Source organism: Gracilinanus agilis, chromosome 2 (genome assembly GCF_016433145.1).
Source record: "Gracilinanus agilis isolate LMUSP501 chromosome 2, AgileGrace, whole genome shotgun sequence".
In the NCBI taxonomy this organism is placed as follows: domain Eukaryota; kingdom Metazoa; phylum Chordata; class Mammalia; order Didelphimorphia; family Didelphidae; genus Gracilinanus; species Gracilinanus agilis.
Window position 1 is genome coordinate 153775839 of NC_058131.1, and position 17996 is coordinate 153793834.

Below are 17996 nucleotides of genomic sequence, written 5' to 3' on the forward strand. Positions count from 1 at the left end.
CTTAAATATTTAACACTTAGGAACAGTATTGATGTTAAATTTTTTACTGTCCACTTTCCAAACCAGATAGAGCTGTAAGATTTATTTTTTTCTCTATTATTCATCTTTTGTTTGTTAAGTGGCTGAGTGAGGAATGCCAAACCGTGGGGAGGGCTGGAGGAACCTTTTTTTCTTTAAAGTTAGCTATTGATAAATAATCACTGGTGGAAATGGCCAGTTCTCCAAGGAGCTATGGTAACATCTGGCTGAACAGCAGCTTGTCCTACCATTGATTAGGGTTGATATTCATATAGTAAATGTAGGTAATATTCTCTGTTTTAAAGCCAAGAGTCAACAGAATAGAGGCCTTCTAATTCACTAGGCTCCAATTCCTTAGGTGTACCTGGGGATTTTGGGCCAGATTAGTATTCTAGACAATCATGGACATGGCCATAAAAGAAAATGGGTTTGAAGTGAGAGATCAAACTATTTGCTCCTAATATGTCCAGAGCAAGATCTATAATTCTACCACTAAAACTTAACATGTGGGGCAACTAGATGCCCAGTGGATGGATAGAGAGCCAGGCTGAGAAACTGGAGGTTCTGGGTTTAAATTTGACCTCATACTCCCTGACTGTTTGACCCTGGACAAGTCACTTAACCCCTTAGCCCTTATTGGTCTTCTGCTTTAGAACCAGTACTTAGTATTGATTCTAAGACTAAAGGTAAGGATTTAAAAAACAACTTAACATGTGCTACTATGCCACCTTTTCATGCATCTGGCTATTTGTTTCTATAGTGTTTTGATAAGAATCATGACAAGTTCCTCTGTTCTTTCAACTTATTTTCTGTTTCAGGTGAATAAAATTGAAATTCATTATGCCAAGACTGCCAAAAAGATGGACATGAAGAGATTAAAGCAGAGTATGTGGAATCTGTTGATTGATGGCCAGGAGAAAGAAGCAGTTGCAGAGGTAGCCTGTCTTTCCTTAGTCATGATTTGTTTATTATGAAGCGAAGAAACCTGTCTTAGAAACCAGGTTTCTAAAGAAACCCTTCTAGATCCTTGGGTCTACTCTTAGATCTTTGCCTCTAGAAAATAGTTGGGTGATGCTGGGTGGGCTATTTCACCTTTCTTAGCTTTGGTGTTCTTATGTAGAAATTGAAGGGATTAGACTGAACACTTAGGTTCCCTCTAGTTCTAAACCCTATAATCCTATGAAACAGAATTGTCAGCCTTATTTTGTTGCAAAGGAGCCTAGCAGCATCTTTGCTGCTTTAGAGATAACTGGATCCAACCCTTCACTTACCTGTGATTATCCTGATAGTGGACATCTCTAAGGATCACTTCTGTGACTTCTACTGCTAGGTAAATATAAATATCAAATTCTAGATATGATTAGTTAATATTTAGAGGTGTTGATTTATTAATGATTCACCCAGTAATCACTATTCTTTTGGTCCAGTCACTGAGTCAGTTCCAAAACCACCGGATTATCTTGTCTGTGACTTTTCATCTTTTCCATAACTATAGGATAAGAGACTTTGATAAAATCTAAGTATACTGTATCTATAGCACTCTTTTTTATCTTGATCAAGGTACCCTTTCAAAAATGGAAATGAGGTTCAACTGGCAGGATTTTTTTTAAAGTAAATTTTTCTTGCAGCTAGCTTTTGTTTCTACTTTGCTTACATTTACCCTTTATATCCTTCTTCTCACTCTCTCCCAGAGAGCCATTATTTCTAATCAAGAAGAAAAAAGGAATAAAATTTAACCAGCTGCTTAGCAAAACTACCTAAAATTATTTTTAAAAAAGTATTGACGTAAGCCATGTTCAAGACCAAGCCAAGGTTAAAGCTCTGAAAAAGTAAAGGAAGGTAGGAATGACTGATTCCTGATGAAGCCAGGATAACTTTGATTGAACATTGTATCCCTTTCTAAAAGTATTTAGGTGGTCGGTAGGTAGCACAATGAATAGTGCGCCAGGAGGACCTGTGTTCAAATTTGGCCTCACTTCCTAGCTATGTGATCCTGGGCAAGTCACTTATCCCCAATTTCCTAGCTTTTATTGCTCTTCTGTCTTGGGATAGATACTTAGTATTGATTCCAGAATAGAAGATAAAGGTTTAAAAAAAATAAAATAAAAGTATTCAGAAGTTATTCTCTTAATATGTTCTATAATTTTTCAGGAACAGAAAGTAGATTCATGACTATTATTTGCAGACTCCACCTTCTTCCTCTTTTGAAAGTTAGGCTGAAGTTTGACCTTTTTTAATCCTGTAGCCTCTTCCATTGTTCACCAGAGTAACATCTCAGCAGTCACACCAGCATTCACAGTCCTTCCAATTCTCTAGGATAGAAAGCGCCCAGGGCCTGGTGAAAGCAGCTACATTCTCCTTGACTGTCCTTTCCATGAATCCGGAAGAGAGTGAGACTGATAACTTTGTGCAATTCTGTTTCACTTAAATCCAATTCAAGAGCAAGTCAAATATCATCCATCATTCACTGTTTTACCCCAACATTATATCATTAGTTCTCTGAACAACTGTCCTCTCAGTCTAATTTATTTTGAATTTCTCTGCCCTGCTAACCATTTAGGTTTTTTATTTCCCAAGCCAAAGATGTCCTTCTTGGAGGAGAAAATATGAACAAAATAAAAGAGTTGAAATTCAGCTTTCTTTTTCTGTAATTATGATCCCCTCTACTTAGAATAGCAGGCTAAGCCCTTCTTTGAGCTTTCCAGCATTCCTACTATGAAAAGAAGCAAATCCACTTTCCCCTTCAATGCCACTTTTTAGTTCCTTTTTCCTTTACAAAACTAGAATGAAACTGAGCCAAAAAAGAACTTGGACATAGTGCCAGATGAGAAGATTTTCAGTGATCTCACAAAGGACCTACTAAAGAAGTAAGTACAAGAGCCTCTGGTTTGAGGGCAGCTAAAGCCCACAGTCAGGTTAACTGTTGAGACTGTCATTGCCATAGACTGATTAATTATTTCTTTGTTCTCACCTTTTATAAGGCTTGGGGTGCAAGTGTTCCAGTTTATTCCTTGATTGAAAACAGTAACTGGCAGATCATGTGACAGGACAAAGGAGCTGTTATTTGCACTGACTGTCACATGATCTAAAAGCAGTCTGCTTTTTATCCCAATTGTATATTACTTGCCAGTTTTGACTCTGCACTGGCACATTCATTGACATGAACAGAAACCAGTAACCTGAGAAGTTATTCCATGCCAGAGGCTAGAATAGAACCAAAGGTTTGGTATTTCTCAATAAGAAACTGGAATAACCTGCTTGTTATAAACATTTAAAATATTTCTTTGTTTCTCATTAGTTCGTTCTTTGTTTATAAGTATTATTCATGTTTAATGAAAGATACTTTGTTTTTAGCACCTATATTGTATGTCACCATTTCCTCTTTTTTTTTTTACAGCCTGCCCCCTCTGATGGCTCAGAACCTTTCTGTACCTCTGGCATTTGCCTGTCTCTTACATTTAGCTAATGAAAAGGTAAGTAAATGATTTGATAAGCACAGGTCACTGGATAGCAAGAGTATCCTATTTTAACTTCTTTCTTGAACAGACAGATTTTGCCTAGTTTCCTCAAATTACTGTAGTAATAGCTGCCTTCTTGTCTAGAAGTTACCAAAATATCATCCAATTATGAACAGCAATGAAAATATCTAAGAAAACCCTAACAGTTAAGACAATGGATGATGTGAGTGGTTGGTTGGTTCATTGACCTGAAGAAAAATCTTTTCTCTGGTTAGCAAGTAACTCTGAAAACCTAAATTTCCTGATTTCAAAGCTAAAACACAAGAACTAGAAAGGACCTTAGACCTTCTGGTTCAGCTATGGGGAAAATGTCAAGGAAAGGAGAGGAAAGAAAACAAGAAATGAGAAGTAACAATGAATAGCATGAAATAGAGCCTCTAATGGCATTGGGGAAAAAATGGTGAAAATCAAAAGAGAGAAATCTAGAGCAATAATCTGAGTCCTTTGGTTAAAGAAATCCTGCCAATTTCAGTGATCTTAAAGGATCAGTCATTTAAGATTTTCTGTGAATGCCATTGATTGTATCTTTATGGACATTAATCAATGTTGTATAATATTTATTCATTCAGTTCTCCAATGTAAGGGTTAAAAATTAAGGTTAGACTAAATATAAGAGAATGTGGTCACCAAAATTAATATATCTCAAGTCAAATGTCTTTTTAGCAGCTTTATTTACAAAATAGAGGGAAAGAGTAAAGTAGAGAAATGGGAAAGAGGGTAGAGAAGGCTATCTGTCCTATCACACTAGATAATTACTCTGGCCTGGTTTGAACCAGGCAGGGCTCATTAACCCTCCACTGGAGGATCCTCAGCATTTTAGCCAGAGGACCGGTAGTGAATAACCACGTGGCCTCCTCTGGCAATTAGTCTCTCCAGAAGCCAGGAAAGGAGTCAACCTTTTCACTTACCCACATGGTAGTTCAACGGGGAAAATCCAAGAGCTGTCTTACCAAATGTAATTCAAGTGCCAGAGTCCCAGCTCCTCCACAATCCAGATTCAGGACACTTTTGCCACTTTTGAAGACCCTTCTTTGAGTCACTTCCTGTGCCTTCCCCCACTTTATGGGGACCAATTGTCGTCTATAATTTTGCTTAGGACTGCCCAAAGGGCAGTCAGTCATTTCTGAGTTGTCACTTACTTTAGTATGTGGGTGGTGGACCTCCCCCACTTAGGCATTAGATAGGGTGTCTTCGCTTTTGGCCGCCTAAACGAATTTATTTATTTATTTATTTGTCTGCCCACCCACTCACCCATTTATTTGTCCGTCTGCCCATTCGCCCACCCATCTATTTATTTATTTATTTGCTTATTCGGCCATTCTTTCATTCATCTATTCATTCATCCATCCATCCATCCATTTATTTATTTGTTTATTTGTTTGCTTTTTTGTTTATTCGTGCATTTATTTATTTATCCATTCATCCATTCATTCATTTATTTATTTTTTAAAGCCCTTACCTTCCATCTTGGAGTCATTACTGTGTATTAGCTCCAAGGCAGAAGAGTGGTAAGGGCTAGGCAGTGGGGGTCAAGTGACTTGCCCAGGGTCACACAGCTGGGAAGTGTCTGAGGCCAGATTTGAACCTAGGACCTCCTGTCTCTAGGCCTGGCTCTCAATCTGCTGAGCTACCCAGTTGCCCCCTGGTTGATTAAATTTAAAAGTAGGCAGGGAAGTAGGGAAGAGAGAGAGAGAGAGGACGGAGAGAGAGAGAGAGAGAGAGAGAGCACAAGAGCTTGTGTGAGAGCACAGAACCAATGTTTGCTAGGTGCATTGACAAAAAGCCAATTGGGGGCAGTCCCCTTTGGCATAAAAGTTTATATTTAATATAAATGTGTTCAACCCCCTTCAATTCAATCAATTACACCCCAAAGTTCGTTCCGGATCTTCTTGATGCAGTGTAGGTTTCTATAGGCACCTTTCTCCAAATAATTCATTTTCTGGATTCAAGGAGTTAGCAAGCTTCTTTCCCTGAAATTAAAAAAAATTTTTTTTTTAATCTTGGATTTTCCAAAAATTATATAATCCCTCCGAGGAGGGTACTGACCAACACCTGGATCATCTCTGGATACATGGTTGAGTTATGAGGTATTTGAGGCAATTATCAAAAGAAAAACAAAAAACATTAAAAAAAAACAACAAAAGAGAAAAATTAAATTTTTGGGAAAAAAATCAAAATCCATGTATATAAAATTTCTGAGTAAACAAGAATAAATCCATAACAGATTCTTAAATCAGCATTCAATTAAAATAATTTCTGTCCCACAGGTCTGTAGGACAAATGCAATAACATTACCCTTACCCATTGGCAGCCAGAAAAAAGACTAGATTTTTGTGTAAAAGGGAAGTATGTTTCCCTAGCCTGATTCCACCTTCACTTTCAGGGGTAGGGGGAGCCAGGATGGTAGCCAGACTTCAGTACTTGTCTAAATGTTGCATGGGCAAGACCTGTATGTCAAATAATTGTAACTTTGAACCTCAAACATGTCCTCTGTCTTGGTGCAGAGTCTCATCAATCCCACCAGGATTGGTTGGTCTCCTTGACCTTGTGCTCATAGGCACTATGCAGATTGCTCTTTGTGCTCTCTGTGGTTCTTTTATAATCCCGTCTCCTGGAATCAGACATAATCATTAATCACAGTCCCATAACATTTATCAATCAATGGCAAGTTTCCATAGTCTAAAGCTTTTTGGTATGCATTAATGTTAGAGTAAATATATATTTTAATTTATATTACTGCACAATCAGAAAAAAGATTAATTTTGATACTTTAAGTATAAGAAATAAGAGAAAAAATCAAATATTAAAAATAAAAATAAAAACAATAATAAAATAAAAATTCAGGAATTCAGCGCATTCCCAAAACAGTGTTCACTTGTCTATGGACTTTTATCTTCAATACCTGTGACAGGATGCAATCAATCAGTTTCAATAGAAGGTACTTTCTTTACATGAAAGCAATGAATCCAGGAGTCCTTTTCTCCAATTTTTATAACTGTTGGAGTGGTCAACAGTACTTTAAATGGACCTTCCCAGGCAGGCTGAGTTGCTCCAGTATGCTGGAAGTTCTTTATGTACATCTTATCTCCTGGGTTCAGGTCATGAAGTGAAAAGTCTATAGGTCCTGCTTATACTGTAGCTCCAGATTCATGAATTTGTTCTGCAATTCCTGTATATAGGAAGCAATAGAAGTGTTCCCCCTCCCCCCCCAATAGTGCAGGAGAAAAAGGTTTAACCTGTTTAGGGGGATGTCCAGAAAGCATCTCAAATGGTGAGATGTGTAGATTTCCCCAGGGCCTGCTTTGGAGATAAAATAAAGCTAGAGGGAGAGCTTCAGGCCATTTTAAATGCTTCTCAGTGCATAATTTGTCAACCATAGTTTTAAGTTCTGTGTTCATTCTTTCAACTTGACCTGAGCTCTGGGGGGGATATGGTATATGGAATTTAGGAGTTATCCCCAGACAGGAATAAATTTGGGACAGAACTGAATCATTAAAATGAGTTCCTCTGTCTGAATCAATTTGTGCTAGCAGGCCATGGAGAGGAATAATCTCTTCTAAGAGTACCTTGGTAACAAAAGTCGCTGTCTCAGGCGGTAGGAAATACTTCCTGACATCTGGTCAGGTGAAACACTATGATTAGACAAAGTTTATAATGTCCAGCCTTTGGCATTGTTATGATATCAATTTACAGATGTTCAAAAGGTGTGTAAGCCAGAGGACGCCCACCAAATGCTTTGCCACAAAGAGTGCTGATTGAATATTTAGCAGATAGAGCAGGTTGTACACACTTTAGAAGTTATATCAGGGGCTATCCATACTCTTTTAGCAGAGTCTACAATGCCCTGGGTGCCCAAGGGACTGTTTTTTTGCATGGATTGGCATATTTGGTGATACAAACTTCTAGGGAATAAGGGGTTTCCTTCAGAGTACACCCATACTCCATTTATCCGTTTAGCCTTAAATTTTTGCTTCCATTTTTTCACTTCCTTTTCATTATAGGAAAGTGATAAATCTGATTTATTATTTGTTGTCAAAGTTAAAGTTAATTTAGACCCTTCTAAGGCTACTAGCTTAGCAATAGTATCTGCCCGGTCATTTCCCCTAAAGACAGGGTCAGTGCCACCTGTATGGGCAGAGCAATGAGCTAAGGCTAGGGCTTTGGGTAGCTGGAGAGCAGAAAGGACTTCATTAATAATTTCTGCATTAGCTATAGATTTTCCAGCTGAGGTTAAAAATTCTCATTGTACCTGGAATCTGTATAAATTGTTGCCTTATTGTCTTTGGCAATTATACAGGTGTGTTTTAGGGCTATAAGTTCTGCACCTTGAATACTTATATTTGAGGGCAGTGAAGCTGACCACACAGTGGCAAATTCTGTGAATACAGAAGCTGTAGTGTAATATATACCATCCCTCATAAAATAAGAGCCATCAGTGAATAAAACTAGATTTGGGTTGTCTAAGGGAGTGTCCAGGAGATTATCTCGAGGCTTTTCAGCGATGGACACTAAAGACTAAAGATTCACAACTGTGTAACAGTTCTCCAGAGACTGGTAAATCTGGAAGCAAGGTGGCAGGGTTAAGAATTGTACAACATTTTTAAGTAGTATTTTTGTTGCCCAACGAGATTACTTCGCATATTGCAAGTCTCTGATCAGAAAATGCTTGTGTTCTATGCCTTAGCAACAATGCTTCGACTTCATGTGGGCACATTATTGTTAATGGGCATCCCAATACTAAATCAGCAGTTTTAGTTACTAATAAAACTGTGGTAGCTATGCCTCTAAGACAGTGGTGCTCCTGAAGCTACTAGGAAGTTGGGCCAAATAATAAGCAACCGGATGCTGAACTGATCCCAAAGTTTGGGTTAAGACATCTGAAGCCATTCCTCTCTGTTCATGTGCATACAAAGTAAATGGCTTCTTATAATCTGGGATGCCTAGAGCAGGGGCAGACAGGATAGCCTATTTTAAATTTGAGAGAGCTGATAGATGTTCCGTCTCTAATCTAAGTGATTCAGAGACTGAATCTTTTGTTAATGTTCTAAGGGATTTTGTACTTTCCTCATAGCATTGTCTAAAAAAACCTGTTGATCCTAAAATTGCTCTCAACTTTTTCTTAGTGGTGAGAGTGCTCAATTTCTGAATATCTTTAATGTGTTTAGGAGAAATAGAATAGGCACCAGCAATTAAAATGAACCTTAAATATTCTACTTTGGGGAAACACCACTGAATCTTTGCTTTTGAGACCTTGTGGCCTCTTATATGTAGTTCTAAAAGAAGATGTTTACTATCTTCTTGGCATGCTGTGGCATTTGGTGAGGCCGAGAGAAAATCATCCACATAGTGAATTAAGTGGCTATTCTTAAATTTAATATTATCCGTATCTTGGCTCAAAATTTGTGAGAAGAGGGTAGGGCTTTCCACATACCCTTGGGGCAACTGACACCAGGTCCTCTAGGAAACTTTCCAGGTAAAGGCAAATATATTCCTAGAATTCTCATGAATTGGTATTGATAAAAATGCTGAACACAAGTCTACTATGTGGCTGTGTTAGGAATAGAGGAAATAATTGTGTTTGGGTTTGGAACCACAGGATGTCTTTTTATGACATGGATATTTATAGCCCTTAAATCTTGTACAAATCTATATACACTTTTTCCATCAGGGCCTAATTTTGATTTTTTGACAGGAAAAAGAGGTATATTATATTCAGATTTGCATGGAATTATTATTCCTTGCCCAATTAAAGAATTTATTACTGGGGTCCCTCAGTTGCTTCTTTTGTTAGGGGGTACTGAGAATAGAAGGAGGTGACCCACCTTTTGTCTTAATCTGAATGGGAATAGCTGATTTAAGTAGGCTTACATCAGAAGAGGATGTGACCCAAAGAGACTCAGGTATATCAGCTGGTATTTCAAAGTGAGAGGCTCTTTTACCTCTTGTCTCTCTAAGAGAAGTACAGGGAGCAAATTTAAAGATTTCTCTTTGATTGTCAAAATCAAAATGGAGACATCTTCTTATAATGCTACCCAGCAAACACTTTAGAAAGCACTTACTGCCTAGCTAAATGGGCACCATAGAATGAAATTGGATAATGGACTTTCTTGGTACTATCCTTTCTCATGATTCCATAGAAAAAGAAACTTTAGTTGGCAAAAGTAACTTTGATTTTTGATTGGTTGTCAACTCACTAATTAGAGAAGGGGGCTGGATGAGATGACTTCTTAGATCCTATGGGACTGTAATTATAAAAACTTGTGAATATTTGAGCAGTGCCAACATCTATGGTGCTCCCTCAGCACTCTGCTCTATGGCTGTGAAAGATGGACCTGCTTTAATGTTTAATGTGTGAGGCCTATACAAAAGCATACACATAGGCAAGGTATGTTTCCAGACCAGTATCCCAGAAATGTCATATCAGTGAAATATTTTTTCAATAGAGTGATTTGGCCTAGAAATGTCCAGCTCATTATGAAGGATAAAAGATGTTGAAATCTCTGAAAGAATCTTTAGTGCCCTCCTCTGTGGTGCAAAGTGTGATATACAGATATCCTTGGGAACAAAAACTTTAGCAAAGTTGCAGGGTACAAAATAAACCAACATAAATTATCAGAATTTCTATATATTTCCAACAAAACTCAGCAGCAGAAGTTAGAAATAGAAACCCCAATTAAAATCACTCTAGACAATATAAAATATTTAGGAATCTATCTACCAAGACAAAGAATTATATGAACACAACTACAAAATACTTTTCACACAATTATAACTGGATCTAAATAATTGCGAAAACATTAATTGCTCATGGGTAGGATGAGCTAATATAATAGAAATGACAATCCTATCCAAATTAATAAAATAATAAATAAATTCAGTGCCATACCCATCAAACTGCCAAAAAGCTTTTTTGTAGAATTAGAAAAAATTATAACGAAGTTCATCTGGAAAAACAAAAGATCAAGAATACCAAAGGAAATAATAAAAAAAAAATGTGAAGGATGGTGGCCTACCAGATCTTAAACTGTACTATAAAGCAGTGGACATCAAAATAATATGGTACTGCCTAAGAGACAGAAGAGTGGATCAATGGGATTAAATACTGTATCTTTCTTTAAGAAATGTTAGTGTTAGATGTAGAGAACCCACATGTAATGAACTCAAAGGCCATCAGGTCCAATCCCTTCCCTTTATTGGCTACTGATTTGTGAACATTTGTTTTTGTGTTTGTGTTTTGTGGATCACCACTACCTCATTGCCCCAACCTGTGCCCCCTTGCCCCCGCCATAAAAAAGGGAAAATGAACATTGTCATTTATTTCTCTTAGTTGAACACTACCAGTGAAATGATACAGATAGCTCGAATATGAGCAGAAAGACATCTCATTGTACATTTCTCTCACAGACTCACAGCATCTAACCTGGTCTCACAGCTCATCTTGTCCAAGTCAAACCTTTGAAGAAATCCATTCTATAGTATATTTCTGAGAAATGGCAATCCAAACTTTGCTCAAAAACATCCAGTGACCGGGCACCTTCTATTTCCCAAAATAATACCATCCCAGTTTTGGATAGCTCTAATTATTGAAAAGTTTTTCCTTGCTTTGAGCCGAATTCTGCAACTTTCCATCTTTTGGTGGTTCCTAGTCCTGTGCTCCAGGACAAAATAAAATAGGTCTAATTCTCCTCCTACAAGATGATCCTTTGAATATTTGAGGACCGCTATCTATTCTCCAATTTTTTTCTTCCTTAGGCAGAAACATTCTCAGCTCCTTGAACTAATTTGCATAAGGCATGAGATGCTTCATCAGCATGTTTACTTTCATGTAGATGTTAGCTTTTATCAATGTCCTTCCTAAAATATAGCACCCAGGGTTAAACGCACTAATCCATATATGGGCTTACTTATTTCCCATGGTCTGATCAATGTTACCTCTTAATGAAGCCCAAGTTTTTTTGGCTGCTATATCATAATATTAAATTCTATTGAGTTTTAAAGTTATTAAATCTCCCTTATCTTTTTCTTTTCTTTTTCTTTCAATTACATATAGAAACAATTTTTGACAATTGTTATTTGACATTTTGTGATGCAGATTCCCCCTGCCCCAGGCGATAGTCTGATTTAGGTTATACCAATACTGCCATGTGATACATGTTTCCATATTCCTCAAGCCTTGACAGGAGACATATATTACACACACACACAATAAAAAACTCATGAGAAAAATAAAGTGAAAAATGGCATGCTTTGATCTGCAGTAGATTCCAATGGTTCCTTCTTTGACTGTGGATGACATTTTTCATCATGATTCTTTTGGGGTTAATTTGGAACCCTGCTTTGCTGATCATCCTACACTATTGCTGTTACTGCATATGGTGTTCTTGTTCTGCTCATTTCACTTTGCATCAGTTCATTTAAGTCTTTCCAGGTTTTTCTGAATACGTCCTGTTCATTATTTCTCATGACACAAAATAGCATTCCATTACAACCATATGCCACAACTTGTTTATCCATTCCCCAGTGGAGGAACATCCCTTCAGTTTCTAAATCTTTGCTGCTATAAAAAGAGCTGATAAAAATATTTTTTACAAGTAGATTCTTTTCCCTTATCTCTGATCTCTTTGGAATATAGACCCAATACCCCAATATTTTCAAAATACTATCTTGTCACTATCTTGTACTATGAAGCTGAGTCGTCTTTTTTTGTTTTTGTTTTTAAATTCAAGTGTAAGACCTAATCCTTTTAAATTTCATCCTACTAGAATTTTCCTAGTCATGTAGTTTGTTGAGATCCTTTTGGAGGTATCATCTAATGTATTGGCTAATCTCAGCTTGATGTCGCCATCAGATTAGATTAAATGTGCTCTGTTCTTTTATTCAAATCACTGACAAAATTTAACAGCATAGGGCTAGGAATAGCTAGCTATCTAGGGCAATCCACTGGCAATCTTTTTTTAAGTTGACAGCTTATTGGGTTTGGTCATGCCATCAGAGCTCTGAGTCCATCTAACTAGCCCATAAATTTTCACTTAGCCCATAGTTTACTATCTCAGCCACAAGAATAGCACAAGGAATTTTATTTAATGCTTTGCTGAAATCAAACTCACTGGATTATAATTTGAAATCCATTCTTTAGCCTTCTTTGTAAATTGGGACAAAATTTGTCCTTTTCTTATCCATTAGCATTACTCTTGTTATCCATGATCTTTTTTTCCTCAGTGAGGTTTCAGAGATTACTGACGGTGTCTCAGCACTCATCTCCCAGTTCTTTTAATTCTCTCTGATGTAGTTTGATTAGGTCTGGTGATTTGAACCTTTTAAAAACAGCTAGGTACTCCCATACTTTCTCCTTACTTATCTTTGGTTTCAATGCCTTATAACCATTTTTGTTTTGTTTTTCATTTTATTTTATTTAAAATTTTTTTATTTTAATAAATTTCCATGTAAATTTTCCAACGTTATATGATCTATATTGTCTAATTCTCTTCTCCTTCCTTCTCTCAGAGCTGACAAATAATTCAATCTTAGTTATACATGTATTTTCATATTATTCATTTTTGTAAGCAAATAATCTTATAGAACCAAAAATCCAAAACATATACCCAAATATATTTTTATCTGCATTTCTACTCCAACAGTTCTTTCTCTTGAGGTGCATGGTGCTTAAGACAAATTTCTATTTTCCTTTGAAGTTTTGCATGTTGTTGCTTGGATTTCACTGTCTCTTGTTGACTCTGTGTTTTACTCTGTCTCCATAGAAATTTTCTAGTGTTACGTATTTCTTTTGACATTTTGCTCATTTTCCCAGCCTTTTTTTTTTTTGCCTGAGGACTAGAAATTCTGAAAGCCAGCTGCAGTGCTCAGCACTGTGAGCTGTTTTGCTCTGGGCCTAGATCTTCACTGCAAGGCAGGCTTGAAAGGGCCAAGTGCTGTGGACTTCCAGGCCTTATTGTGGGCTAGAGCTAGAGCCAGGGCCTGGGACTTCAAGGCATGGGTCTGGGGTGCTCTGTTGTTGGTGTAGCTCAGGTCCTGGGATTCCGAAGTTCTGAACCCAGTGCAGTAGGTGGTCGGTGAGCACTTCTCTGTGTGCAGTTTATTTCTGGTTCCCCCTTATCCTGTGAAAATCAACTCTCTGCTTACTACCCCTCAAGTTGTGTTCAGTGAGAGCCCCCTCATGGTGTCTTGCTGTTAGTTTTTGACCCCTGTCGTTTTGAGGCGCTTTTTAAAGATTGGTTTGGAAGGATTGTCAGAAGTTTCAGCTTTTGCTACTACTAAGCCGCCATCTTGGCTCAGTCTCCCTTATTTTCCATTTTAGAGACTTCTTTGATCTTTTTTCCCTTAGTACGGCCAATAAAATCCCTTTTTGTTATCTTTAGTTTTCTTTACCAACTTCAGCCTATTCTGGGTTTTAGTACTCTTGTCACTGTTCTTACGTATTATTCATATTATTGCTTAATTGCCTTCACCTCTTCCTGTACATTTTTAAAAAGTAGGCAGAGAAGGTTAAGTGACTTGCCTGGGATCATACAGCTAGGAAGTTTCTGAGGCCATATTTGTCTTCAGGTCCTCCAGACCTGATGCTTTTATCTATCCCCTGTGCCACCTAGCTGACCCTCCTTATACATTTATATATATATATATATATACATATACATACATACATATGTGTGTGTGTATTTTTTTTTATTCAGTGGTTTTCTGGGCATCCACAATGGCCTATTTAAATAATTCCTCCTTGTTCCTGATTGCTTCTGTTTCTCCTCTGAATGTACTCCAGTTTGTCAGTGCTGCTCAGCACCCATACTGGCTTCACAATATTCCAAATGTGGTGTAACTTGGGAGAATACAGAACTATCACTTCCCTATTTTTCAGGACCTAGTATTGCATTAGCTTTTCTGGCTGCTCCATTGACTCATAACAAATTTGCAGTCTGTTTAATGGAAAGAAAGCCATCAAGAGTATTCCCCTTATTTTTCAGATGAGGAAACTGAGACCAGGAGAGAGGAAGTGATTTGCCTAAGGGCACAGTTAATGGCTTCCTTTCATTGTTCTTCCTGTAGCAATGTACTTAATTGTCTCCTAAGCAATTTAAATAGTTATTTGCTATAAAAACTAGGGACTCCCCTAACAAAACACCCAATGACATCTTATTAGAATTGCAATTTCTTTTCCCTTTACAAAGTTTCTCTGACCTCACATATTTGTACAAAGCACTCTCAATCCAGCTCCACTAAAAACATAGTCAATTCTTGGACTTTATGTAGGGTACATTGTGCTTTGATAAGCCAATTTCCACTGGAGCATGATGAAGCTGTAAAATATGTGATAACAGGTTTGAACTGACTGCAAAGATTCTCTGACCACAGAATTGGCCCAGCTTCTCCTAACAGTACAGGCCTTGTTCTTTTTTGTTAGACAGGTCTCTCTGGAAATAACCCCAGAGCAGTCAGCATTTGAAGAATGAGGGGAAAGTTACAGACCATGCCCTGCCTGGGTGAATAAGTAAGGCCTTTATCCTAGGCTGGCTTTAGACTCATTGAAAGGGTTTTTCTTTGTAATGTTTGCCATGACGTTCAGCATAACAGCTTAATGTGATCTATGAGAACATAGGATTCAGGAGCTCTAAGAAAATATACTTGATCCACTTAATTTCCACTTAGTATTTCTTTCTTGCAGTTCCTTTCTTCTTCCTAATGGTGAACGAGCAGGGTAACCTTATTAGGGCCATCACACATTTCTTATAATGCCAGCAGGAGTTCCTTCTAGATAAAGAAATAGCTGAAGTAAGAAATGGTTGAAGAGACTAATATGGTAAATGTAGGCGAACTCAAAGCAGCTAGTTATATATGGAATACCAGCATTCTGACACCTGTTAGGGAGTAGCCGCTTCTCTGAATTTGCTACAGATCAGGTTTCTCTTTTGGCAACCCCCAAATATCCTGTTGTTTTTCTTAAATGAATCTACCCTAAGGAGCCAGGGGTAGGGATGGGGGGCACTTTCTTTAGAATTTGCCCCCAACATTCTAGTGCTTTTTTTAGCTACAGCTAACTATGGATTTACATGGGAGCCACATTCCTGAAAACTATTGCTACTTGGGACTAGAACTGATAGAAAGTTAGAGACGTGTGACCCAGATTCAGATTGTTGCTCCTCAAGGGATTCCATGACAGCACTTTACATTTTATATTTATATTCATAGCTACATATTACATATAATATATTAATATTAAGTTCTTTACTTGGAGATTAGGGGATGCAAGGAAGAATTGGGGCAAAGAAAGGTAGTGGGGGAGGGTTCAAAGATTTCTGAGAGGTAGGGTCACATAATAGAAAAACATGTGGATTTGGAGTCAGAGGACCTGGCTTGCAATCCGGCTGTATCACCTGTGTGCCGTTGAGTAAATCGATGAACGTTTTTGGATCTCATCTGAAAAACAAGAGATTTGGATTTGATAATTTCTAAGTTTTCTTCCTGCTTTAAATCTATGATTCTATTCCCTTTTCTTTGCAATTTGGTATAGTCATGGCCACCTTCCCATAGACCATGTAAGAAAGTTCTAGAAAACTTAGGTCTGAATCCCAGTTAGCTAGTTCCTTAGCTAAGTCACATAAATTCTGAGTCTCAAGATTCTTCATTTGTAAAATGAGGGGCTGAACCAGATGATCTATTAGGGCCATTCCAGTTCTAAATCCTTTGATTCTGGGATCCATAGCTTCTACTTTTGAAAAATGGCACCCAAGAGGGAGAGGATACTCTGAGTATAAAGTCAGGTAAGAGTTAGCTTCTCTATGTCTTGAAGATATACCACCATTTGGATACTTATTTGAGTTGACTACTGTTTTCTTTTTAACTGCAAATAACCCCTGGGAGGAAAGTTTAAACTACCGTAATTAGATTGTCTGTTTTTGTAATCTTATTTTTTGGGGAGTTTTGGGGGAAAGAGTGGAGAGAGAATAAAAGGGCAAACTTTGGGCATTCAGAAAGCAATATAGGAGTGGTTATGGGGCATTTCTGCACAATATAGAGCAGAAGAAGGGGAAGGAAGTGCCATGCAGAGAGCCATGGACAAAGATCAGCTGTTTAGGAATTTTGAGGAAAGTCTTTAATAGGTGGTATACATGACATTACCAATGCTTAGTGCACCTCAGAAGTCCTGACCACAAATCTGTTTAACCCCAAACTACCAAATTTATTAAAAAGAATGATAGCAAAACAAGAATGCTTGGGATAGTTCAGCTGCTCTCAGTTCAGCTCAGCTTCCCTCTAATGCACAAAGCAGATGCTACCAGTATTGAGAATGACTTAGGGCCTGAAAAATAGGTCAGTTAATGAATATAGCTCACTTCTTGGAAATGGTATTGAGTGTAGGATAATATTACCTTTTTGACAGCTATTTGATTTTTGCTTTCTTTTATTCTGGTGTAAGTGATATTCATAACTTTTTGTATTTGTTTCATTCTTCAGAATTTGACATTAAAAGTAGTGGAAGACCTTTCTGATGTTCTTGTAATGCAAGGAGATTGATCATTCTCTGTAGAGAGAACAGAAGAAGGCCATTGTCTTTCAGTGCTAAAAGAAAGAGGAAGTCACTTTCTGCTCTTGATGGATGGGGATGTTATGGACCACATTTGGTGATGAGTTCTCAGCAAATGGTTGAGGTGCAAATTTGGATGGACCCTAACCCAGATGTAATGTTTTTATCTTCTTTATTGTGACAATTGGTACCTTGAAACATCTTTTGGGATAGTGGGGGCTATCTGCCTTGCATATTTCTTTGTATCGCCATATAGGAGAAGAGAGTGGTCAGGGAGGGAGAAAATGCTATTTTGGGTTTTAAAACCTCGTGGCAATTCTTTCTGGTCACTTCTAAGTTGGACCATTCACGATTTTATCATCTACTATATGAGTTCCTACACAAATTGCAATTGAAAGTATTCTTCATTGGATTTTTATTTGATAAATTCTGTACATAAACTTAAAAACAATTTTAGATATTCTCTCCCTATATATATTTGTATAAATAATTTTATGAAATAAAATTGCTATTTAGAACCCTTTGCTTGTTGAGATCATCATTACTTGTACACAAAGAGAAAAAAGTATGGGTATAAATTCTATTTCTATATGGTGTATATTGGGTGTATATGTATGTGGAGAGAAGACAGTGTTTGATTAGTTGGATGGGGTAGGGAAAGCCATTTCCAGGAGAGAGCAAAGCATGAGCACCAGTTCAAGGGTTTGTAAATATTCACCTTAGCTAGAGAGAGGGGAGGAAACAGGAGAAATAGGAGAAGAAAAATATCTGAAAAATCATAACTCGTGGAAGTAGGGAAAAAAATTACTTGAGTCTGGAGGTCAGCTTTGGTTTCAAGTTCCAGATAGGACATTTTCACTTAACTTTTAATCTCTTAAAATAGGGAAATACTTTCATTAACTCAGAGTTGTGAGGAAAGTGTA

At 37.5% G+C, this 17996-nt stretch overlaps 1 protein-coding gene across 1 annotated transcript in view; it reads left to right on the forward strand.

Moving 5' to 3' along the window:
- Window positions 1–17531, forward strand: part of NCAPH (non-SMC condensin I complex subunit H) — a 48797-nt gene extending 31266 nt beyond the window's left edge. The window contains exons 13-16 of the mRNA XM_044660794.1: window positions 837–956; window positions 2803–2885; window positions 3416–3491; window positions 17004–17531. Of these exons, the coding sequence (XP_044516729.1) occupies window positions 837–956; window positions 2803–2885; window positions 3416–3491; window positions 17004–17063 (339 nt within the window). The 3' untranslated portion in view covers window positions 17064–17531. The remainder of the gene's footprint in view (window positions 1–836; window positions 957–2802; window positions 2886–3415; window positions 3492–17003) is intronic.
- Window positions 17532–17996: the final 465 nt, after the last annotated feature.